This window comes from Lepidochelys kempii, chromosome 2 (assembly GCF_965140265.1).
Source record: "Lepidochelys kempii isolate rLepKem1 chromosome 2, rLepKem1.hap2, whole genome shotgun sequence".
Classification (NCBI taxonomy): Eukaryota; Metazoa; Chordata; order Testudines; family Cheloniidae; genus Lepidochelys; species Lepidochelys kempii.
The window spans coordinates 170,818,957-170,838,011 of record NC_133257.1 but is presented as its reverse complement, the minus strand read 5'-3'; the positions used below and the strand labels follow the sequence as shown (position 1 = coordinate 170,838,011).

Genomic DNA, 19,055 nt, shown 5'->3' with positions numbered 1-19,055 from the left:
TACATTTGTACCAATAATTAATGCTGCTCAAACTGACTGCCCAATGATTTATAAACCACATCCTGCCTACCCCGTGCTGCATGGCAATCTAGTCCTAATAAAATCATGTTTTAAACGTCACAGAGGCATCCAGAGAGCAGTACTACTGTTAATAAGCATATAAAGATGAATCAATTAGTTACTTATAATCTTTCTACTATCTGAAATCTGGTTTAAAATTTAGATATTTGCTGTTAGCATTCTGGATAGATTTTAAATATTCAGAATAATATTAGGTCAGAACTCAAACAGAGTGTTTATTACTTATTTGTTTGGATAGTGTATGTGTCTTCGACGTTTCTACAGTGCCCATCTCTGTAATATCTTGGCCTGATTTTCATCATTGCCCCTAATACTTTATAGAGTTAACAGATGATACAGCAAAAAGAACAGGAGTACTTGTGGCACCTTAGAGACTAACACATCTATTTGAGCATAAGCTTTCGTGGGCTACAGCCCACTTCATCGGATGCATAGAATGGAATATATATACATACAGAGAACATGAAAAGGTGGAATAAGAGGCTAATATGTATCTTCTTACTATATGTTCCATTCTATGCATCCGATGAAGTGGGCTGTAGCCCACGAAAGCTTATGCTCAAATAGATGTGTTAGTCTCTCAGGTGCCACAAGTACTCCTGTTCTTTTTGTGGATACAGACTAACCCAGCTGCTACTCTGAGAGATGATACAGCGTATGGCAGAGATTGTATATGTCACCTTATAAGATGGCTATCTACCACTGATTAATATGTATAGGGGTTTATACTACATGGAAAATCCAGCAATACAAGTCTGGCCGAAATCCTGAAAGATGTAGAGTACCCACAGCTCTAACTGACTTTGATGGGAGTGACAGGTGCTAAGGATTTGGTCCTAGTTTTTCTTTGTTTACTAATAGACCACAACCTAGCTCTATTATATCATGTACATTCCACAGGCAGCACACCTGACAGTTAAATACCTGAGTCTTAAAGATAGAAAATGGTGACCCAGAGACAGGTTTCTTTTTTTTTTTTTTTTTTCTTTTTTTTTAAAAGTATTTAGGCTCTTAAAGATGCAGGCAGAGATCTCGTGGGATTTTCGAAAGTGCGCAGGCACCTAACTCCCATTGGAAGTTGAAGTGAGGTGTCTAGGCTGCAGCGGACGTTAGGTACCTCAGCACTCATGGAAAGTCAGGTGCGTAGGCACGTCTGAGAATTATACTAGGTACCTATCTGCATCTTTAGATGCCTAAATACCTTTACAAATGTGATCCCCAATGAAAAGCTTGTGGTTTTTTCCTTCACTGAGGGTTCAGTTCTGCTCTCTTAAAGCAGGCAAAACTCACATGAAACTCCAATTTCTTTCAGACAGTTGAGTTTGGTGAAAGACTGGGGTGAGGGGTGTGCACAAAGAACCAGGAAACACGGTCTGAGACATGTAAGAAATTCTCAGCGTAGACCACATGTGCCAAGAACTGCTGAATAGCCACTGCTCCTAAAACTTCTGCTACCGCAAATGTACATGAATTAAGCCAGTTTCGTTTGGAGAAAAGTGTTACTGAAACAACTGAGAAACAGGAAAGAGAATATTGTTTAATAACATTTTAGTGTGGCCTAAGAGAAACAACTAAGTAAAGTATCACATGGTAAGATTCTTCTTCAGTAATTCCCAATAAACATAGGTAATCATTAGCGCTAGGTAAAAATTGACAACATGAGCTAAGGAAGGAGTAATATGATAATTCTCTAACCCCATTAACACAATGGCTGTCTCAGATCTCTTAGCTCCAATTGTGACACCAAAAGAAGTTTTGATTGAGGAAACCCAATTTTGGGCCTGTAGCCAAAATTAAATAAATAAACAAAATTTGTTTCAGGCAGAAGTGAAGGTAGTTCACAAAGTTTAAGGTTATGTAACCAAGGAACAGAAATAATACCATAAAAATAATAATAATAATTAATAAATAATATGTCAAATCATGTGTATGAACAAACTTTGTGATCGCTACAGTTAAAATATTTGTGTACGTATTTTCTGTTCAAACTTGCGATTAGTCGGCCTGGAGCTGATAAAAAAACAAAGTATTTTCGTTTCTGAAAAAAACCTTTAAAGTAAACCAAAAACCAACAAGTTCTTACAAAAATTTCCATTTTCTCAAAAAGCCATTTTTATCCAAAAAAAAGTTTTGATATAGTTTTCGAATAGCCCTTATGTGTTTATATGACAAATCATAAGTGTGAATTGCAAATACTCCCATGAGCACTTTAACAGTATGTGCAATCACAAAATTTGCTTATACAAAAGATTCAACAAGCTGTTACAAATAATGAACAAATTCATTAAAATATCAGGAACCTGAAAAAGGTTAAACTTACCAGATAAATGATTCATTGTGAATTGTTTGCCCACCTCTGACAATTACCTGTGTTTCTGGGAAGGAAAATAAGGGTAATCGTACAGTATGATTGTTTCTTTAGTTGAATTATTTAGGGAATACTAGCATGTCAGCCATTAATAATTTTCTAAGCTAGAATCTCTGTCCTAATGCAGTTTTGCAGTCTGTAGGCCAGAATTTCAAAGTTTTTTACATACCTAACGCTGAAAACCTGGCCCTGTATATTCCATATTCACAAAATTGCTTATTGATATACTGTCTCTTTCTTGTGATTTTAGTGCCCCCTTCAGGTTATATGAATGTACTGGTAAAGGAACAGTGGTAGCCCAATTTATTTTTAGCTGTATCATCAGATAGTGAAACTTCATGTGATAATTTTTACCTAGTTAGGTACCTTACCAAAGCAGATTCATTCTTGTCTATTAACTAATTGCATAGAACATTTCAGATGATCTCTGTAACACAGAGCTTGAGAATTTGTCAGTACTTGTACACATCGTTTACTTGATAAAGGGACTTTACTCCCTCTCTGCCTTAGCTTTTTGTAGGTCTGGCTGTTATGCAACTATGTAATGCAAAGCTATAAGTCTACCCAGGTATCATGTTGACATTAGAAAACATGACATCAGAGAACTGTTTACTTTTATCAGAGGGGGAAAAGTCCTGATTTGCAATATTGCAATTTTGAATTCCCAAAATGATACCAAAATGCCACTAAATGCGATAACTACCAAACTGCTGTGGTCCATATGATAGTCACTTTTCTTGTTGCTATTCCTACGAGTTCCTGTCTCATGCTTTTTCTCAATAATCTGCTTTGTTCTTGGAGCCAATACTTATATAAACAGCACGCTGTCAGCTATCCTGAATTAACCAGTAGAAACAGGGGGCACGCAGCCCAGTGTTTGGATAATATTCAGGTGTTGAACTATATGGATAATATTCAGTCCCTGGCTGTAAATATCATCCCCTGTAAGTATGGGTCTATTCCTCCTCCTGCAACCCTCACACCATTTTCCCTTCTTTGTCAGCCTCTGTCTGGGCAGGGACAGGGCCCAGCCAGATCGTCTTATCTCAGCTACATGGAGGGAGGGCAACAGGAGTGTTTGCTATCCTCTTCAGGAGGCCCGAGGAGGGGAGCTAGTCATATCCATCCCTCTGAAGGATAATGGGGTCCATAAGGGAAACAGTGACTGCCTCACTCCCCTCACCTCAGACACTTGAGGAGGGGAGTACTGGAGTTCTCTCTGCTGATGAAAATCAAAGGAAGTCTTTCCTCATCTCATTTTGAGATCTGGGATATCTTCATTCGTTAGCGCCTGGTAGGAAGTCTGCAGTTGCCACTGAGACAAGGAGATCTTCTCTTTCCTTCCTGCTGACTTCCATGAAGATGAACATGGGCGTTAACCTTGAGAGGTATGGGGAGGAAGGATCTCCAGAGCCTAGCAGCAGCAGAATTTTTAGTCTTCTTTCCTAACCTGTGGAATTCTTTACGCCCCTTTCCCCTGAGACTTGGGGGAGGTTCTATTCCCCACACCCACTGTCTGGTGGGGAGGAGAGGAGAGTGCATGAGCTGAAACACTACGTTCTGCTTTGGCCCAACACAGGCAGAACTAAGAGTGTATGACCAGCATGCCCCAAGCTCTGCTATCTATCTTAGGGTTTTATACTGTTGTCATCACCTTAGTATCTGAGTCCTTCCATGTAAAATCAACAGCAATAGCAAAGTCCCTAGTGGACTTCATGGAGTCTCTGGCACCTGTTCTTTTTTGGGTCAAAGCTTTACATATGATATAGTAAATCAGTCTTTCATGTAGCTGTGCCCTGGTCTGAACCCTGATTGTGAGTCCTCCAGGGTGTTGGCTGATATCACATGTTGATGAAGTTTGATGGTTAGTACTTGCTCAATTATTTTTCCCAGGAATTGGAAGCTTGGCCTTAAAGTGGACAAATCAGAGTTAGAGGAATGCTAATCATGCACTCCTGCCTCAGATGGCCAAACAGATAGTGATTGAATAGCATTAATAGCCACACAGTGCTTCAAATTTTCTACTCCACTTACCCAGCCCTACTGTTACACTACTCTGATTTGACCATATGTCTCCACACATCTGTTACATGACTGCAAGAATTTGGTATACTATTATTTTAACTTCTGTTCTGCCCCATAATGTTAATCTGGAGGGTATTTTGCTTCATACACAGTTATATGATAACACCTGTGGTTAACTGTGTGTGGTGACTACATGACTATGCATATTCACCATTTAAAGGTATCTTGATCCTAATAAATGCTAACAAGAAAGAAGGCCAAAATTGGAAGTGCTCCCAAAAGATAACATTACATCTGGCTTACATCATGGTGTGCACATCACCACAGAATGCTTACCTGATGGTTACATAGGATATTCCTCACACCTAACTTTATACAGTTTTGTATTCTGGTTTATTGATGTGTATTTCTTGTTTATCATTCACACTTCAATTTTGCTAAAGACTCAGCTAACTAACAAGTATCCTTTTACAGATTTTTAAGGCCAGAGAGTACCATTATGATCATCTAGTCTGACCTCCTGCATAATACTACCATACTGACCTTCAAGAATTTCCCTAGATTTCATAGGTTCCTATTTTTGAAAATGGTGGTCTTAACAAATAGACACCTAAAATTGTGCCCCAAAATCCTTACAAGGGCACCTAAATAAGTGCTCTGATTTTCAAAAATGCTGAGCTCTCAGTAGCAACCATTCAATGGGGTCTGCAAGTGCTCCACACCTCAAAAATCAGACCATTACTAACTAATCCTCATAACACTCCCAGGAGTTAAAAATGAAGGAATAGAAGCATTTGGTAAGGCCCACAGATAGAGTAAGAATTCAGGAGTACAGGACTCCCATTGCTGTTCTCAGAACCCTAGCTTCATGCGTTGAGTATAACACAAACCAGGATGTACGCAACTCAGTTTCAGTTTGCAGTTCAAGGAAAGCTTCTTGTTTTTACTATAAAATACTCAGACTCCACCAGTAAGGCTGCAGATTGTCATCATTCACATATTCAAATGCTTGTAGATAATGATAAAGAAACACAGTGTTTGCATCTCTAAAATAGGAGGAGGTGAGGCTGTTTTGAGAAAGCTGACAGAGTGTGAACGCTAAGCATTAAAAAGTGTCAAGAAAATACTTCACAGATGGAAAACAGAGACTTTGGTTAGACTGCAAATTGCATTCAAAGTCACTGGAGGGCTTAGCTTGAGTAAGGGATCCAGAATAAATTATAATAAATTCTTGCAGTCCAAATTAGAGCAGAAGCTGAATGCGTATTTCCAAAGGGGATGATGATTCCCAAAGAGGTCAACTTGATGAAATCAGGTTTTTTCGGGTTTCTTTTTCTGTGTCTCTTTAAAGAATGACAAGAAGTTCAAAGAACACTGTGCAGAAAATGGCTGCTAAGCAAAGCTATCTATAATTGAACAATGACTGTTGTGTAGAGATTATCAGAAAAATGCAGGGAGGTTCCACTGAAAATTTAAACTTTCCATCAAAAACAACAAAACATGCTTTCTCCTCAAAAGGGAGAGTTTTCATGAAAACTTTTCTTCTAATCCTAAGATTGCATGTATATGGGAGATAGCATGCTGATTTCTGCCCCAAGCAAATGTGTACCAGGAAACCCTCCATGTTAGTCAGTATGTGCATAGTTTTTGTCAGAAGACCAAACAGATTTTGCAATATCAGTAGTATGACAAGGTCTACATATAAAAAAAGACATTGGGAAATTTTAGGCTGGATTCTCAGATGGTGTAAATCCACCATTGACTTCAGTGGAGATATATTGATTTATAATACCTGAGAATTTGGCCCTCCATCTTTTTGCTGACTTTGCAAATAGGTAAAGAAGAATTATGTTGTGCTTGATGACAAATGTAGTGTGTGTAACAGCGTGGTCAAGGGGTTGAAGTGAAAAGAATAAATTCTACTTGCTGTGATTTCCGTAGGCTGAATTTTACCCTCCTGATCAGCAATTGTCTGATTCACTAGGAGCGTTTGGATGAAAGATCTGATTGGTACTGTATCTTGAGAAAAGACTTTGCTCAGAGCAGAGGCTAACATTTTCAAACCAGGGTGCTTAAAGTCAGATTCCTAAGTCCATGTTTAGGCACCTAAATAAAAGTGGTCTGATTTTCAAAAATGCTGAAAATCCACAGTTCCTTTTGTCTTCTGCAGATCAAATCATTTATATTTGGATGCCTGAATATGGATCCAGGAATCTAACTTTAGGCACCCAGAGTTAGATTAGCTTGCAACATCCAAGCTCTTTTTGTGCGCATGCTCCTTAGCCTGTACTAGGGTGACAGCAAATGTGAAAAATTGGGATGGGGGTGGGGGATAATAGGAGCCTATATAAGAAAAAGACCCCAAAATCGGGACTGTCCCTATAAAATCAGGACATCTGGTCACCCTAGCCAGTACAAATGTTTTAAAATGTGCTTTTGAGCATTATCACCTGCTATAGCAAATGATAGAACAGGGGCAGGAAATTTTTTGGCCTGGGGGCCACATTGGGTTTCCAAAATTGTATGGAGGGCCAGTTAGGGGAGGCTGTGTCTCCTGAAACAGCAAGGTGTGGCCTGGCCCCAGCCTCCTATCCGACCCTCCACCCCACTCCCACTTCTTGCCCCCGACAGCTCCCCCAGGACTCCTGCCCCATCCAACCCCCTCTGTCCCCTGACGGCCCCCCTGGGACTCCTACCCCATCCACCACCCCCTGCTCCCTGTCCCCTGACCACCCCCGGAACCCCTGCCCTGACTGCCTCCCACCACCCCATCCAACCCCCCCCCCACCTGACTGCTGCCCCCCCGGGACCCCTGCCCCATCCAACCCCCCTGTTCCCTGCCCTCTGACTGCCCCGACCCCATCCACACCCCTGCCCCCTGACCACCACCCCCTACTCCCCTGCCCTCTATCCAACCCCCCCGACTCACTGCCCCCTTACTGCACTGCCAGGAGCATCGGTGGCTGAGCACTGGGTCAGGCCGCGGCTCTGCAACTACGTCCAGAGCATTGCGCCGGCGGCGCTGTGCGCTGAGGCTGCGGGGGAGGGGGAAAGCGGTGGAGAGGCCGGGGGCTAGCCTCCTGGGCCAGGAGCTGAGGGGCCAGACAGGAGGATCCTGCGGGCCGGATGTGGCCCGCGGGCAGTAGTTTGCCCACCTCTGTGATAGAATCTGTTGCCTGAATGTGTAGGGATCTGCAGCCGCATTTGGAGAAATTCTGTCATTTGCAAGTGATAAAGTCACTATTGAAGCAAAAAGAATTCCTGTATAATGTAGAAATCATACAAGAATGCAAATATTTCTTAGGAAACTGTCATCTGCATACTTGAAATTTTAAAAAGGCATTGAAGGATTTGCGGGCCAAATCCTGAAGTATTGACTCAATCCTTGTTCATACAAACTCCCATTGGACCAAGTTGCCTTCAGTGGAGTTACACCTCTAACTAAGGGCTTGATCAAAAAGCCCATTGAAGTCAAGGGGAGACTTCTGCGGACTTTGGATCAAGACCTAAGAGCAGAAATTGGCCCACAGACTTTAGTGGGAGTTTGCCCTAATAAGGAGTTCCGGATTTTGCCCTGTGTGTTAAAAGCAGACAGATCTTGCAGCTGTCATAGAGGGTGGTCTGTATCATTTTGCCGTGCAAGCTGCTTTTTAAAGCCTGGAGCTGGACGAAGCAATTTGAGGATCTGAATTAATGTTATGCTCATTACAAAATGGTTGTTTTAAAGAGCTTTTCCCGCTCTCCCCCTTAGGCAGAAGAAGAGAGAGATGATATGGAGAGAGTGAAGCTGGATAATAAAAGAATTCTCTTCAATCTCTTGCCAGCACATGTTGCACAGCATTTTCTTATGTCTAACCCTCGGAACATGGTAAGGCCAGGGGTGGGGGGTCGGTGGGGGGGAATAAGCACGTGATGATATGCATGATTTGTGTGTGGCCGCCAGGTCAGGGAAATTATATATTTTCTTCAAAGCTTGACACATTTACATTTCATACGCATTAAAGTGAATTAAAGTGAATAGTTCTGGTAAAAGCCATTGTCAGATGTCAGGTCCGGTTATTTTCCCTTTCTCGGTAGCATTCACCTTTTCTGAAGGACTTCAGTACAATACCATTCAGGTGAATGAGGTGTCATTCAGCATCAATGGCGTTGAGTGCCGACATGCAAATAACCAATTTCTTTTTCAATCAAGTCAAAAGATCAGAGTTTATTACAATCTTCCACTGAGATCAGTTTGGTTCTGAATAGAATATAGTGTGGAATATCAGATACTTCCAGTTGATCCACTCAGGTTCTTGAAATGTGCCTCATTTACAAAAACATAAATTTAAAAGTCAAAATAAGGAATTCTACACACCCTAGAAGGATACAGTAAGTTTGAGGGTGAAAACTAGTCTCAAAGCTTGGGCAAGGGAACAAACTGCTACAGAATATCATGGAATCACAGTAATTGGGAATACTTGAGAGTAGAATAATAATTATTCATAATAATTATAATAATAATAATAATAATATCTAGGCATCTATTTGTTAAGGGAAGAGTGTGGGAGTAATTAAATCCTGTAGTAATGCAGGGGATGGACCACTTGACCAACTAATGACACTATGAATTATTACTGTTATTGTTAGTATTGCAGTAGCACCTTGAAGGCCCAGTCTGAGGTCAGCATCCCATTATGCTAGGTAGTAAATGTGAAATCCATAAGAATGTTTAGGACTACATTATGGTTGCCCCGATGCAGCTTTCATGGAGGGGGTGGAGGGATTGTGCAGAGAGTTCCTTACCCACCCCCCACACCTCCATTGCACATCTGTAGGGAAATGTGGGTGTGGGGGAAGGTGCTAAAGCTACAAAAGAACTAATGGACCCCACTTGGCCATTAGTTCTGGCCCAGTGTGAGGGTAAGTCCAAGGCCCTGCCCTTCCCCATCCCAGACAGCTGCACCACTGGGCTCATCCTGCTCACATGGACTAAATGGAGACAGGAGCAGCTCGCCCGCAGGCACCAGTGCTCCAGCAATACTTCTGCTGCCTATCCCCCGCCTAGCCAAGCCTCAGGAGAGGCATGATTGAGCCTTTATAATTATTTGTTGTACGAATGCAAGGCATGCGTGGACTGTACTTATATCTCGCAGTAAGAAGATGGTGGAGCAAATAAACAGATACAACCCTATATATTGCCCCAGCTCACAGCCTCAATACTCTGGCTGCGTTTTGTGTGAAGGACTTGGCTCTATATGTAATATCTTGTAACAAGAAGAAGCTGTCCCTTCCTCCCTCAGCCTGCTCTGTGGTAGCAAAGCCACTCTGTAGTGGCTGCGGCATGTTCAGTGCGGCAGTAGCCCCATAGAGCCATAGTTGCTCCTCTTTTACAGGAAAGAATGGCCAGTGAACCTTCACAGTCTTTCTTTGCTTTCATCACACACACTGTTTCAAGCTCCCATCTCTCAAGCACGGAACCTTCTAGGAGTTCTCTAAATCCTATCCCACTTTGCACTGCAAAATTACACTGTTTGTGCTGCATCTCGGGCCCTCTACGGGAGTGGGTGGAAAATGAGGCAGGACATGTCATAGGAAATAACACAACATTCTACGACCTGTTTCATTTGTAGGACAGAGCTTGGTAAACATTATGAAATTTCTCTTTAACAAAAGTAAATCTGAGCTCAAGAAATCACAAGGATGATATTGCCTGTTTATGTCAATCTCTAATTTTAAAAACCCATATAATTCAAAAATTGCAGGACCTTTATTACCAGTCATATTCACAAGTGGGAGTGATGTTTGCTTCCATCCCAAATTTCAACGATTTCTACATTGAACTGGATGGCAATAACATGGGAGTGGAGTGTTTACGCCTCTTAAATGAAATTATTGCCGATTTTGATGAGGTAAGTTCTAAACTCTCTGTCATTTGATCTTACTGAGTCTACCAGACTTCTGCCAATTCAAGATTATTTGTGGAAAATTCCTCTTAGTTTGGCTATCTAATAATTTGACTCTGTAAACATCTGATTTCAGTGGGAGTTAGGAGCCTAGGTGCTTTTGTAGATCCCATTAGGCACCTATCTGCCTCTTTACATGCTTAAAAACATTTATGTCTGATGTGGCTCCCACAGACGTCACTGCGAATATTGCCACTGGCTTGAATGGGAACAAGACTGGGCCTATAAAGATTGAAGTGGTTTATCAACTTTAATATGCACATATTTTCAGATAGCTATGGTTTGTTGTCTAAAATATTATGTAATGTTTAACAGTTTTATGTTTTAAACAAAGCTTCTGGACAAAGAATGTTATAAGGACATAGAAAAGATCAAGACAATTGGCAGTACATATATGGCAGCAGTAGGACTTGTACCAACTACAGGAACGAAGGTAAGCTGGTCAAACAACATAATGAAAGACTTTGTGTACTCCATGTGCAAATGATGCTAATTCAGTCTCCAACTGAACTACTAAACACCATCAGTTGTAAAAATACGGCTAGAAATATAACTGATAACAGTTTGATTTCTTTGCAACAATTTACCTTCTTTACATCTGAGAAACAAACAATAACTTAAGATTCTAGAGGTATAATGTGAGCATGGTGTACTGAGCATTAGCCACATGGTTAAGACTTGGGGCTTGATTCTGTGCTCCCCTGCACCCTATGTAGTTATCTTCACCAGTGCAAATTAAGTGTGAAAGCAACCTGAGCAGAATGGAAGTGTTTTAGACCCACTTTGTACTCGTGTCAGCCCCATAAGTGCAAGAGAGAAGCAGGAAGTCCTGCAGTGACAGTTCCACCAGAATATAACTTAGGGATCATTTGTTTGTTAAAGAGTCTGAGGCCAAATGTAGACATTGGTCTACATTTCCAACCAAAAACCCAGAAACAGGGAGGGTAACTCAGGTATGATTGGTTTCAGAGTAGTAGTCATGTTAGTTTGTATCAGCAAAAACCTAGGAGTACTTGTGGCAGCTTAGAGACTAACAAATTCATTTGAGCATAAGCTTTCATGGGATAAAGCCCACTTCATCAGATGCATGCAGTGGAAAATACAGTAGGGAAGATATATATATATATACAAAGAACATGAAAAAATGGGGGTTGCCATATCAACTCTAACGAGAGTAATCGATTAAGGTGGGCTATTATCAGCATGAGAAAAAAAACTTTTGTAGTGATAATCAGAATGGCCCATTTCAAACAGTTGACAAGAAGGTGTGAGTAATAGTAGGGGAAAATTAGCATGGGGAAATTGTTTTTAGTTTGTGTAATGACTCATCCAGTCCCAGTCTTTATTCAAGCCTAATTTAATGGTGTCCAGTTTGCAGTTTCCCATTGGAGTCTGTTTTTGAAGCCCCCAACTAAAACCTTACATATATATATATATATATAATCTTCCTACTGTATTTTCCACGGCATGTATCTGATGAAGTGGGCTTTATCCCACGAAAGCTTATGCTCAAATGAATTTGTTAGTCTCTAAGGTGCCACAAGTACTCCTCGTTCTTTCAGGTATGACAATTGAACTGCCATGCTGGTTCCTCCAAAACCCATCCATTTCCATCCTTCCCCTCATCCTTTCTCTAGCCCCAACCCCATAGTTAAACTTTGGTCTTTTTTCTCCACTTTTTTCCTCCTGTTATTTATTGTCTTATTTTAAATTACACTGTAAGCTTTTTGGGGCAGGGATCACGCTTTTCCAAGTGTTTGTACAGAAGCTAGCACAATGAGGGCTCCTTTGGGCACTAACATAGTATAAATCAGAATAATCACAGCAAGTCTGGAGTTGGACTTCTATATCAAAGGCCATGGTCAATGCATTTTAGCATGTACCCCCTCATTTGTCCATGCCTGATCTGATGTCCATGTCCATGAATCACAGAGGCACCCTTGAGTGAGCTGAAATAGAATTGCAGAATAACAGTGCACTGGAGGGCAAAAGGACTAGAACAGTGGTTCTCAAACTTTTGTACTGGTGACGCCTTTCACAGAGCAAGCCTCTGAGTGTAACCCCCCCTTATAAATTAAAAACACATTTTTATATATTTAACACCATTATAAATGCTGGAGGAAAAGTGGGGTTTGGGGTGGAGGCTGACAGCTCGTGACACCCCCCCCCCATGTAATAACCTCACAACCCCCTGAGGGTTCCTGACCCCCAGTTTGAGAACCCCTGGGCTAGAATGAGCCATGAACTTTTCAAGGAGACAATTAACCTCGTTAAATAAATAAAAAACAAGGCTACAGCTGAATCAACTATTGGGATCAGTTTGGAATATATCCCAGACAATAAATATTGTGTGATTGTAGGATGCCTCTGATTGATGCTTTTTTTTGCCATTCCTAATTCTCTTCATTTCTGCGCTACTGTTAAACGAACGTAAATCCAAACCTACAGAGATGTATTTTTAAAATACTTGTGTGTGGTAAAATTGTTGACTCTAATTGGGGTCCTGAGACAGGCAAAAATTGATCACTTGAATTTTGTATCAGTGTGATCTCAGGCAAACAAGCAACGGCATACCAATATGTCTGGTATAAATGCTCTTTGAACTAGAATCCCAAAAACAAGTGTGTTATTGGGTAACTCCAGCAGTGTATGTTTCAAAAGCTAAATATGTTTATCTCATGTATTGTATATTTGCTAGCAGAGGAGTCATTTGAATTAGTCCAGTACTGAAAATATTCACTCAAATGTTATAGTAGAGATTTGAAGCCTGGGGTCTTAGGCAGAACCTGAACTTGAGGAAAAAAATACAAAGCCCAAGATGGGCAAACAAGGACAGAGGTGGAAAACACTGCCCAAAGCACAAACTCTTCTAAATAACAGAACAAATAAAGAAAAAGTAACTAAAGACTAAGAGAAAAGCTAAATAAAGTGAGGTATAGCCAGGCACAATGGTTAAAATCATATAGAAATTCTCTTACAAAAATATCCTAATTATTTTGCCATGAAAACAGAGACTGCAAAGGCCAAAATTTTAGAATACATAGATTTTCAGTTCTGCTCTGCTCCCTTTGTGTTGTTCATGTGGTACAACATGATACAAAGAGAGTAGGAACTCCCTGTATATCACCTTCTGGAGATTTCCTGGTAGGAAGAAGTCCTCATCAGGCATAGGTGTAGCCAGCCTTTTATGTCCCTCCTGTTCCTCTCATTTCACATAGTACTAGAGATGTGGAAGGAACACGGCCAGAGCAACCCCATTTAGTATATGGTCCCAAAGGATCATTGCCAGCTGATGTAAATTAGTGCAGCCTCTAGGAAGCTCTCCTACCCAGGGCCCAAGGTGGAACCAGGCAGAGAATCAGGCTCCCTGACATTTACCCATCTCCTTTGTGCCAAGTAGATCTCAACTGCAACAGAAAATCTGACCCAAACTTTAATTTTGCACTTCTGGGTTTGTGCCTAAAATAGATTGTGGTCATATAATTGTGGGTGCAGATAATTCTAAATGAGAGGTGTTAGACATTTGACTGTCTGATGAACCCATAGATCGAGTAGCTAGATGTCTCAATCCTTTTTGTTCTTCTTTGAGTAGTGTCCCTATGGTTACTCCATGTTTAATGATGTGCATGTGCCCATTCACTCTTAATCAGAGATTTTCACCAGGAGCACCTGTAGATCCGTGCCTGCGCTCTAGACACCCTTGTGCCCTGATACTGTGGGAATATAGGGAGGGGCAGACTCACTGCCACTCTAGTTCCTTCTCAACCGCCTGCAGCTTCAGACAGAGCATCACGGTATCCATTAGCCAGCTATGTGCCTGGCTATACCTCACTTTATTTAGCTTTTCTCTTAGTCTTTAGTTACTTTTTCTTTATTTGTTCTGTTATTTAGCAGAGTTTGTGCTTTGAGCGGCGTTTTCCGCCTCTGTCCTTGTTTGCCCGTCTTGGACTTTGTATTTTTTTCCTCAAGTTCGGGTTCTGCCTAAGACCCCAGGCCTCAAACCCTACCAGCAACAGACATTCAACAGAGAGACTCACATCCCCTCCAAATATAAGATCTGCTTAGGATTTTAAAGCAGATCTAAAAAACGGAGGGAGGTCAGAGTTAAATTCCTGCCTATGGAGCACTCTCTGAGATCACAGGGTCCAAGTCAGATTTACTAAGAAAGTTGGCTCTTCTACAGCAACCTCTTAGTCAGCAACAGCCTTGAAATGCCCATTTTGACCCATTGGTTAAGGGTCACTAAACTTTTTACCCCAGATCCTATGTTGTACCTATCCCCTCCACCCCCATCTTTATGAGGATCCACTCTCCCATTTCTTAACTTCCTGGGAGCTCATCACCTCAGAGAGATGGTGTCAAGCAGTCTGGAGAGGCTCACAAACATGGGAGCCAAGCTCTGGGCAGACTGTCAAGAAGAAGGCACAAACCCCGGATAGTTTGGGTGTTCTGTCATTAGATTTCGTCAACCAAGTACCAAGTGTGAACTCCACAAACACTATAAAAGCCTTACCAGGGCGTCACAGACAGTTCCCTTGGGCACTCCAGTCTGTCTTGCCACCTAGACAGGCTTACCTTTGTGATAAATGGTCCCTTATACCAAAAATCACAACAATATTCAGGTTACGCACAGTCCTAAAGTACCAGTCACTCACCCCAGGCCAATTGCACCCCTGATCTTTCATCAAACACAGACCTTGTAGACAGTCTTGTAATAAACTAACTAATTAACCAAGAAAAGAAATAAGGGCTATTTACAAGGTTAAAGCAGGTAAACATATGCGTATAAATGAGTTAGTCTTAGGTTTCAAAAGGTGATAGTAGCTGCTATCTATGCAAGCTCTGTATGTCCTTTAGGGATAACCCAAACTAAGCAGCTTGGGAATCCCTTGCTTATGCTTAGAAATATTGCCTTCTCCAAATCCCAAGCAGCATAGTGATGATAATTTCTCTTTAACGGGGATTTTTATTCCCTTCCCCCAGCATTCAAGCTGTCATGGGTCAAGGGCTTGTGTATATACCCTCTTCATGGGCATAGGGGAAGCAAACAATAAAGTCTTTTGTCCACTGATGTTCCACAATGGCTTGTCTGGTGCCTATAGGCCGTCTTTTGTTGGGGAGGAGATGACTTCTCTTGTGGTAAATTAGTATTTCACACTTGGTAATGCTTGTCTCCTGACTGTGGGGTTTTCAGTCTTAGGGCATGGCTACACTTGCAGATGTAGAGCGCTGAGAGTTAAACCAGCCTTTGGAGACCGCAGCAGGGAAAACGGTGCCATGTGTTTACACTGTCAGCTGCAAGCACAGTGGTGTGGCTACATTAGCAGCTATTGCAACTTCACAAAGGGCAATGCATTGTGGTAGCTATCCCAGTGTGCAAGTGGCTGCAACTTGCTTTTCAAATTGGGGGGGAAGGGGGAGTGTGATGGGGAGTGTGTTGTGTGTATGTGGGGGAGAGAGAGTGGGTTTTTGAGGGGCTCAGAGCATGTCAGCATGCTGTCTTGTAAGTTCAAACAGCAGCAGACTCCCCCTTCACCCCCACACACCCACATTCATAACAGCAGCATTCCACACTAATGGCTTGCTTTGTCCCGGAGCAGATAAGCATGCCGGCTGTCAGAAACGAAGCTTTGAAAGGGCATATCCGCATTTCTGTAGCCAATTGCAAAACAATGACAAGAGTGGCCACTTGAATTCAGGAGATTATGGGACGTTTCCAGAGGCCAGTCACAGCACAGTAATGCAACACCTCGTTCACACTGATGCCGGGGCACAGCAAGCTTTATGCGTCTCATGGAGGTGGATTACCAGGAGCACTCCAGCTGCAAGTCCAGACCCTCTATGTGCCTTGCCAGTGTGGACACGTTGGTAGTTAGGGCACCCGGGGCTGCTTTAATGCGCTGTAACTTGCAAGTGTAGCCAAGCCCTTAGCAAACATTTTTATAGTTGCAGAGCAAACACTTAAATATTACCTTGTAACATGAAATACAGATATTATAAGTGAGATTAATACATTTAGCATCTACAAGCATTTCATAAAGTCTAAACACTAACCACATTCTTATAACTGTAATATCTATTTTAACGCTGCTAACACACAGGTGAGCCAGATTGGTTTCCAGCTATCCATTTGTCAGTATTCCAGGACCTAGGCACCTTGGCGTGAGCTGGCAGCTGGTCTGCCAGTGTCACAAACGGGATCCTAGGAGTGATTTCTACAGGCTTTTCCATCCAGTTCAGCTCCCGACCACCCCCCATACCTCCTCCCTCCCTCTTCAGGAACCCATTTTACAAAGACCTCTTAACGCAGAAGGTATAATCCCTGCTAGCTCTTGGGATAATCGAATCTGTTCCACCAGACTTGGTTGGGAAAAGCTTTTCTTCCTGGTACTTTCTCATTCCTCCCCGTGACCCCCCAAAAAAGTGTAGGGTAATTCTGGACATGAGGATTTTAAACACTTTTGCCCACTCCCAACAGTTCAGAATGGTAACCATAGCAACGATAATTCCCTCCCTAGGTCTGGGAGATTGGTCTGTTTCCCTTGACCTTCAGGATGCTTATTTTCATGTTAGGAGTACTTGTGGCACCTTAGAGACTAACAAATTTGGTGCCACAAGTCCTTTTCTTTTTGCGAATACAGACTAACCCGGCTACTCTGAAACCTATTTTCATGTTGTCATTCATCCCTCAAACAATCCCTGCATGTTGTGGTAGGCTGGGATCATTGCCAGTATTGTGTCTTATCCTCAGGCCTTTCCATTGCCCAAAGGGTTCTTACCAAAGTTCTGTCAGCCACAGCAGCTTATCTTCACCAGATGGGCATAATCATCTTCCCCTACCTGGAAAATTGGCCTCTGAAAGGTTGTTTACCTATTGAAGCACAGACAGCAATCAGCAAGGCCCTTTCTCTGTTTCACTCTCTGGGCTTCTGTCTCAATGTGTCTTGCATAATGACAGGTTTCAGAGTAACAGCCGTGTTAGTCTGTATTTGCAAAAAGAATGTAGCTCACGAAAGCTCATGCTCAAATAAATTGGTTAGTCTCTAAGGTGCCACAAGTACTCCTTTTCTTTTTGTCTCAATGTGGAAAAGCCTATTCTAACACCCACACAATGTATAGGTTTCATCAGGGCCACACTGGACTCTGTCTACCAGAGTGTACTTCCTCAAGGACAGATTCGCCACAATGTCCAACCTTGTTTTCACAATTCAACAATGTTCACAAACCACTGTCTTCAAGCATGGTTGAAAACCATCTACACCCCCAACAATCACAGTCTATCCAAGCAGGTGTCCATTGCTCAGAAAGTCCTCGCTTCACTAAATTGGTGGAAGGACCCACAAAATGGGTTTGTGGGAGTTCCCTTTCTACAGCTTCCTCCCACAAGGATTATCATCACAGATGCTCCCTGATAGATTGGAGCACGCAGTTCCAGAAACTGACAGCACAGGGCAAATGGACACCTCAGGAGGTGAGCCTCCATGTCAACATACTGAAGCTCAGAGCAGTTTGTTATGCTCACTAATAGTTCTCACCACACATCAAGGGCCACCCAATCAGAATAATGCTGGACAACAGAGCAGCAATACAATGCATCTCTCTGGGGACCACTCTGGACTTCCCCCAGCTAGACATGTCACATACTCACCATCATGAGCCCACCCAGTGAGCTGCCTGCTCGCCTACCACGATTCATCCCATCCCAGCTACCAAAGCCTTCCTGTGCAAGCCTTCCTGCCACCCCACCAAAATCATCCCCCTGCACTGGCCCCTCCCCCTCTCTCCCACCCTCTAAAGTTGTTCCACGTTTTTCACTTTGAAAATCTGTTCTACCTATTCATATTTAATCTTGACATAATTCAGATTTAATCTCTACAAAGGACCTAGACCTTGAAGGGTACGACCAGCCTTCACCACCTACTGAAAGCAAGGGAGATAAGTCTTCTCCATTCTTCACAGGATTGAGTCCAGTCCTGCACCACTCAGGTCAACAGGAATGTTGTCAACAGGAGCAGCATGAAGCCCTCAGAACCCATATAGTTATCAATTACCACAGAAAGCAATGCTTACAACGCTGAACAAATAGCTGTTGCCCAGCAGCAGAAACAATTTTTCCCATTGTAATTTTGCTTTCCTGTTGTTTACTCATCTGTTTCTCCTCTCAAAAACACCTGAGGAAGGCAGGAATCCAGAGCATTTGAGTTTCAGACAGAAAAGATTATGGTCAAAAGTAACGACAGCTCTGTCTTGAAGTTTAAGATGGTAGTAAATTCTTGGTAAGTCATGTGCCAGAGCTGCAATGCTAATCCATAATAAATAGACAAAGATTTTCAATTAATGTAATGTAGAAGGAGGAGCTTCATATAACCTTAGGTTTGGCCACATCTGAGTTGTTGTTGTGATCCCTTTTTCCCATTGAGTGTCTGTGTCTGAATCTCCTGATTTGTCCCCATGACTCCCAGAAGTCAAAAAGAGAAACAAAAACAATTCAGCATTGGAGAAAATAATGCAAATATTCGAAACACAATTGAAAGTTCCATTTCACGTTTAGCAAAACAGTTTAGATGCAGTTGAGAATGAAGGGGTATGGCAGTGTTTTATCTGGCTCAAACTACTGTGTAAATGTAATGTAAAAT

At 42.1% G+C, this 19,055-nt stretch overlaps 1 protein-coding gene across 6 annotated transcripts in view; it reads left to right on the top strand.

The window, feature by feature from the left end:
- The window catches only part of ADCY1 (adenylate cyclase 1), a 224,158-nt gene that overhangs the window by 201,404 nt on the left and 3,699 nt on the right, over window positions 1–19,055 (top strand). For 5 of the 6 annotated variants that reach the window (XM_073332759.1, XM_073332758.1, XM_073332760.1 and 2 more), the window contains 3 exons: window positions 8,226–8,342; window positions 10,219–10,365; window positions 10,754–10,852. In XM_073332759.1, coding sequence (XP_073188860.1) covers window positions 8,226–8,342; window positions 10,219–10,365; window positions 10,754–10,852 — 363 coding nt within the window. Of the gene's footprint in view, window positions 1–8,225; window positions 8,343–10,218; window positions 10,366–10,734; window positions 10,853–19,055 lie in introns of all 6 variants that reach the window. The other variant, XR_012157423.1, reaches the window with a different exon arrangement.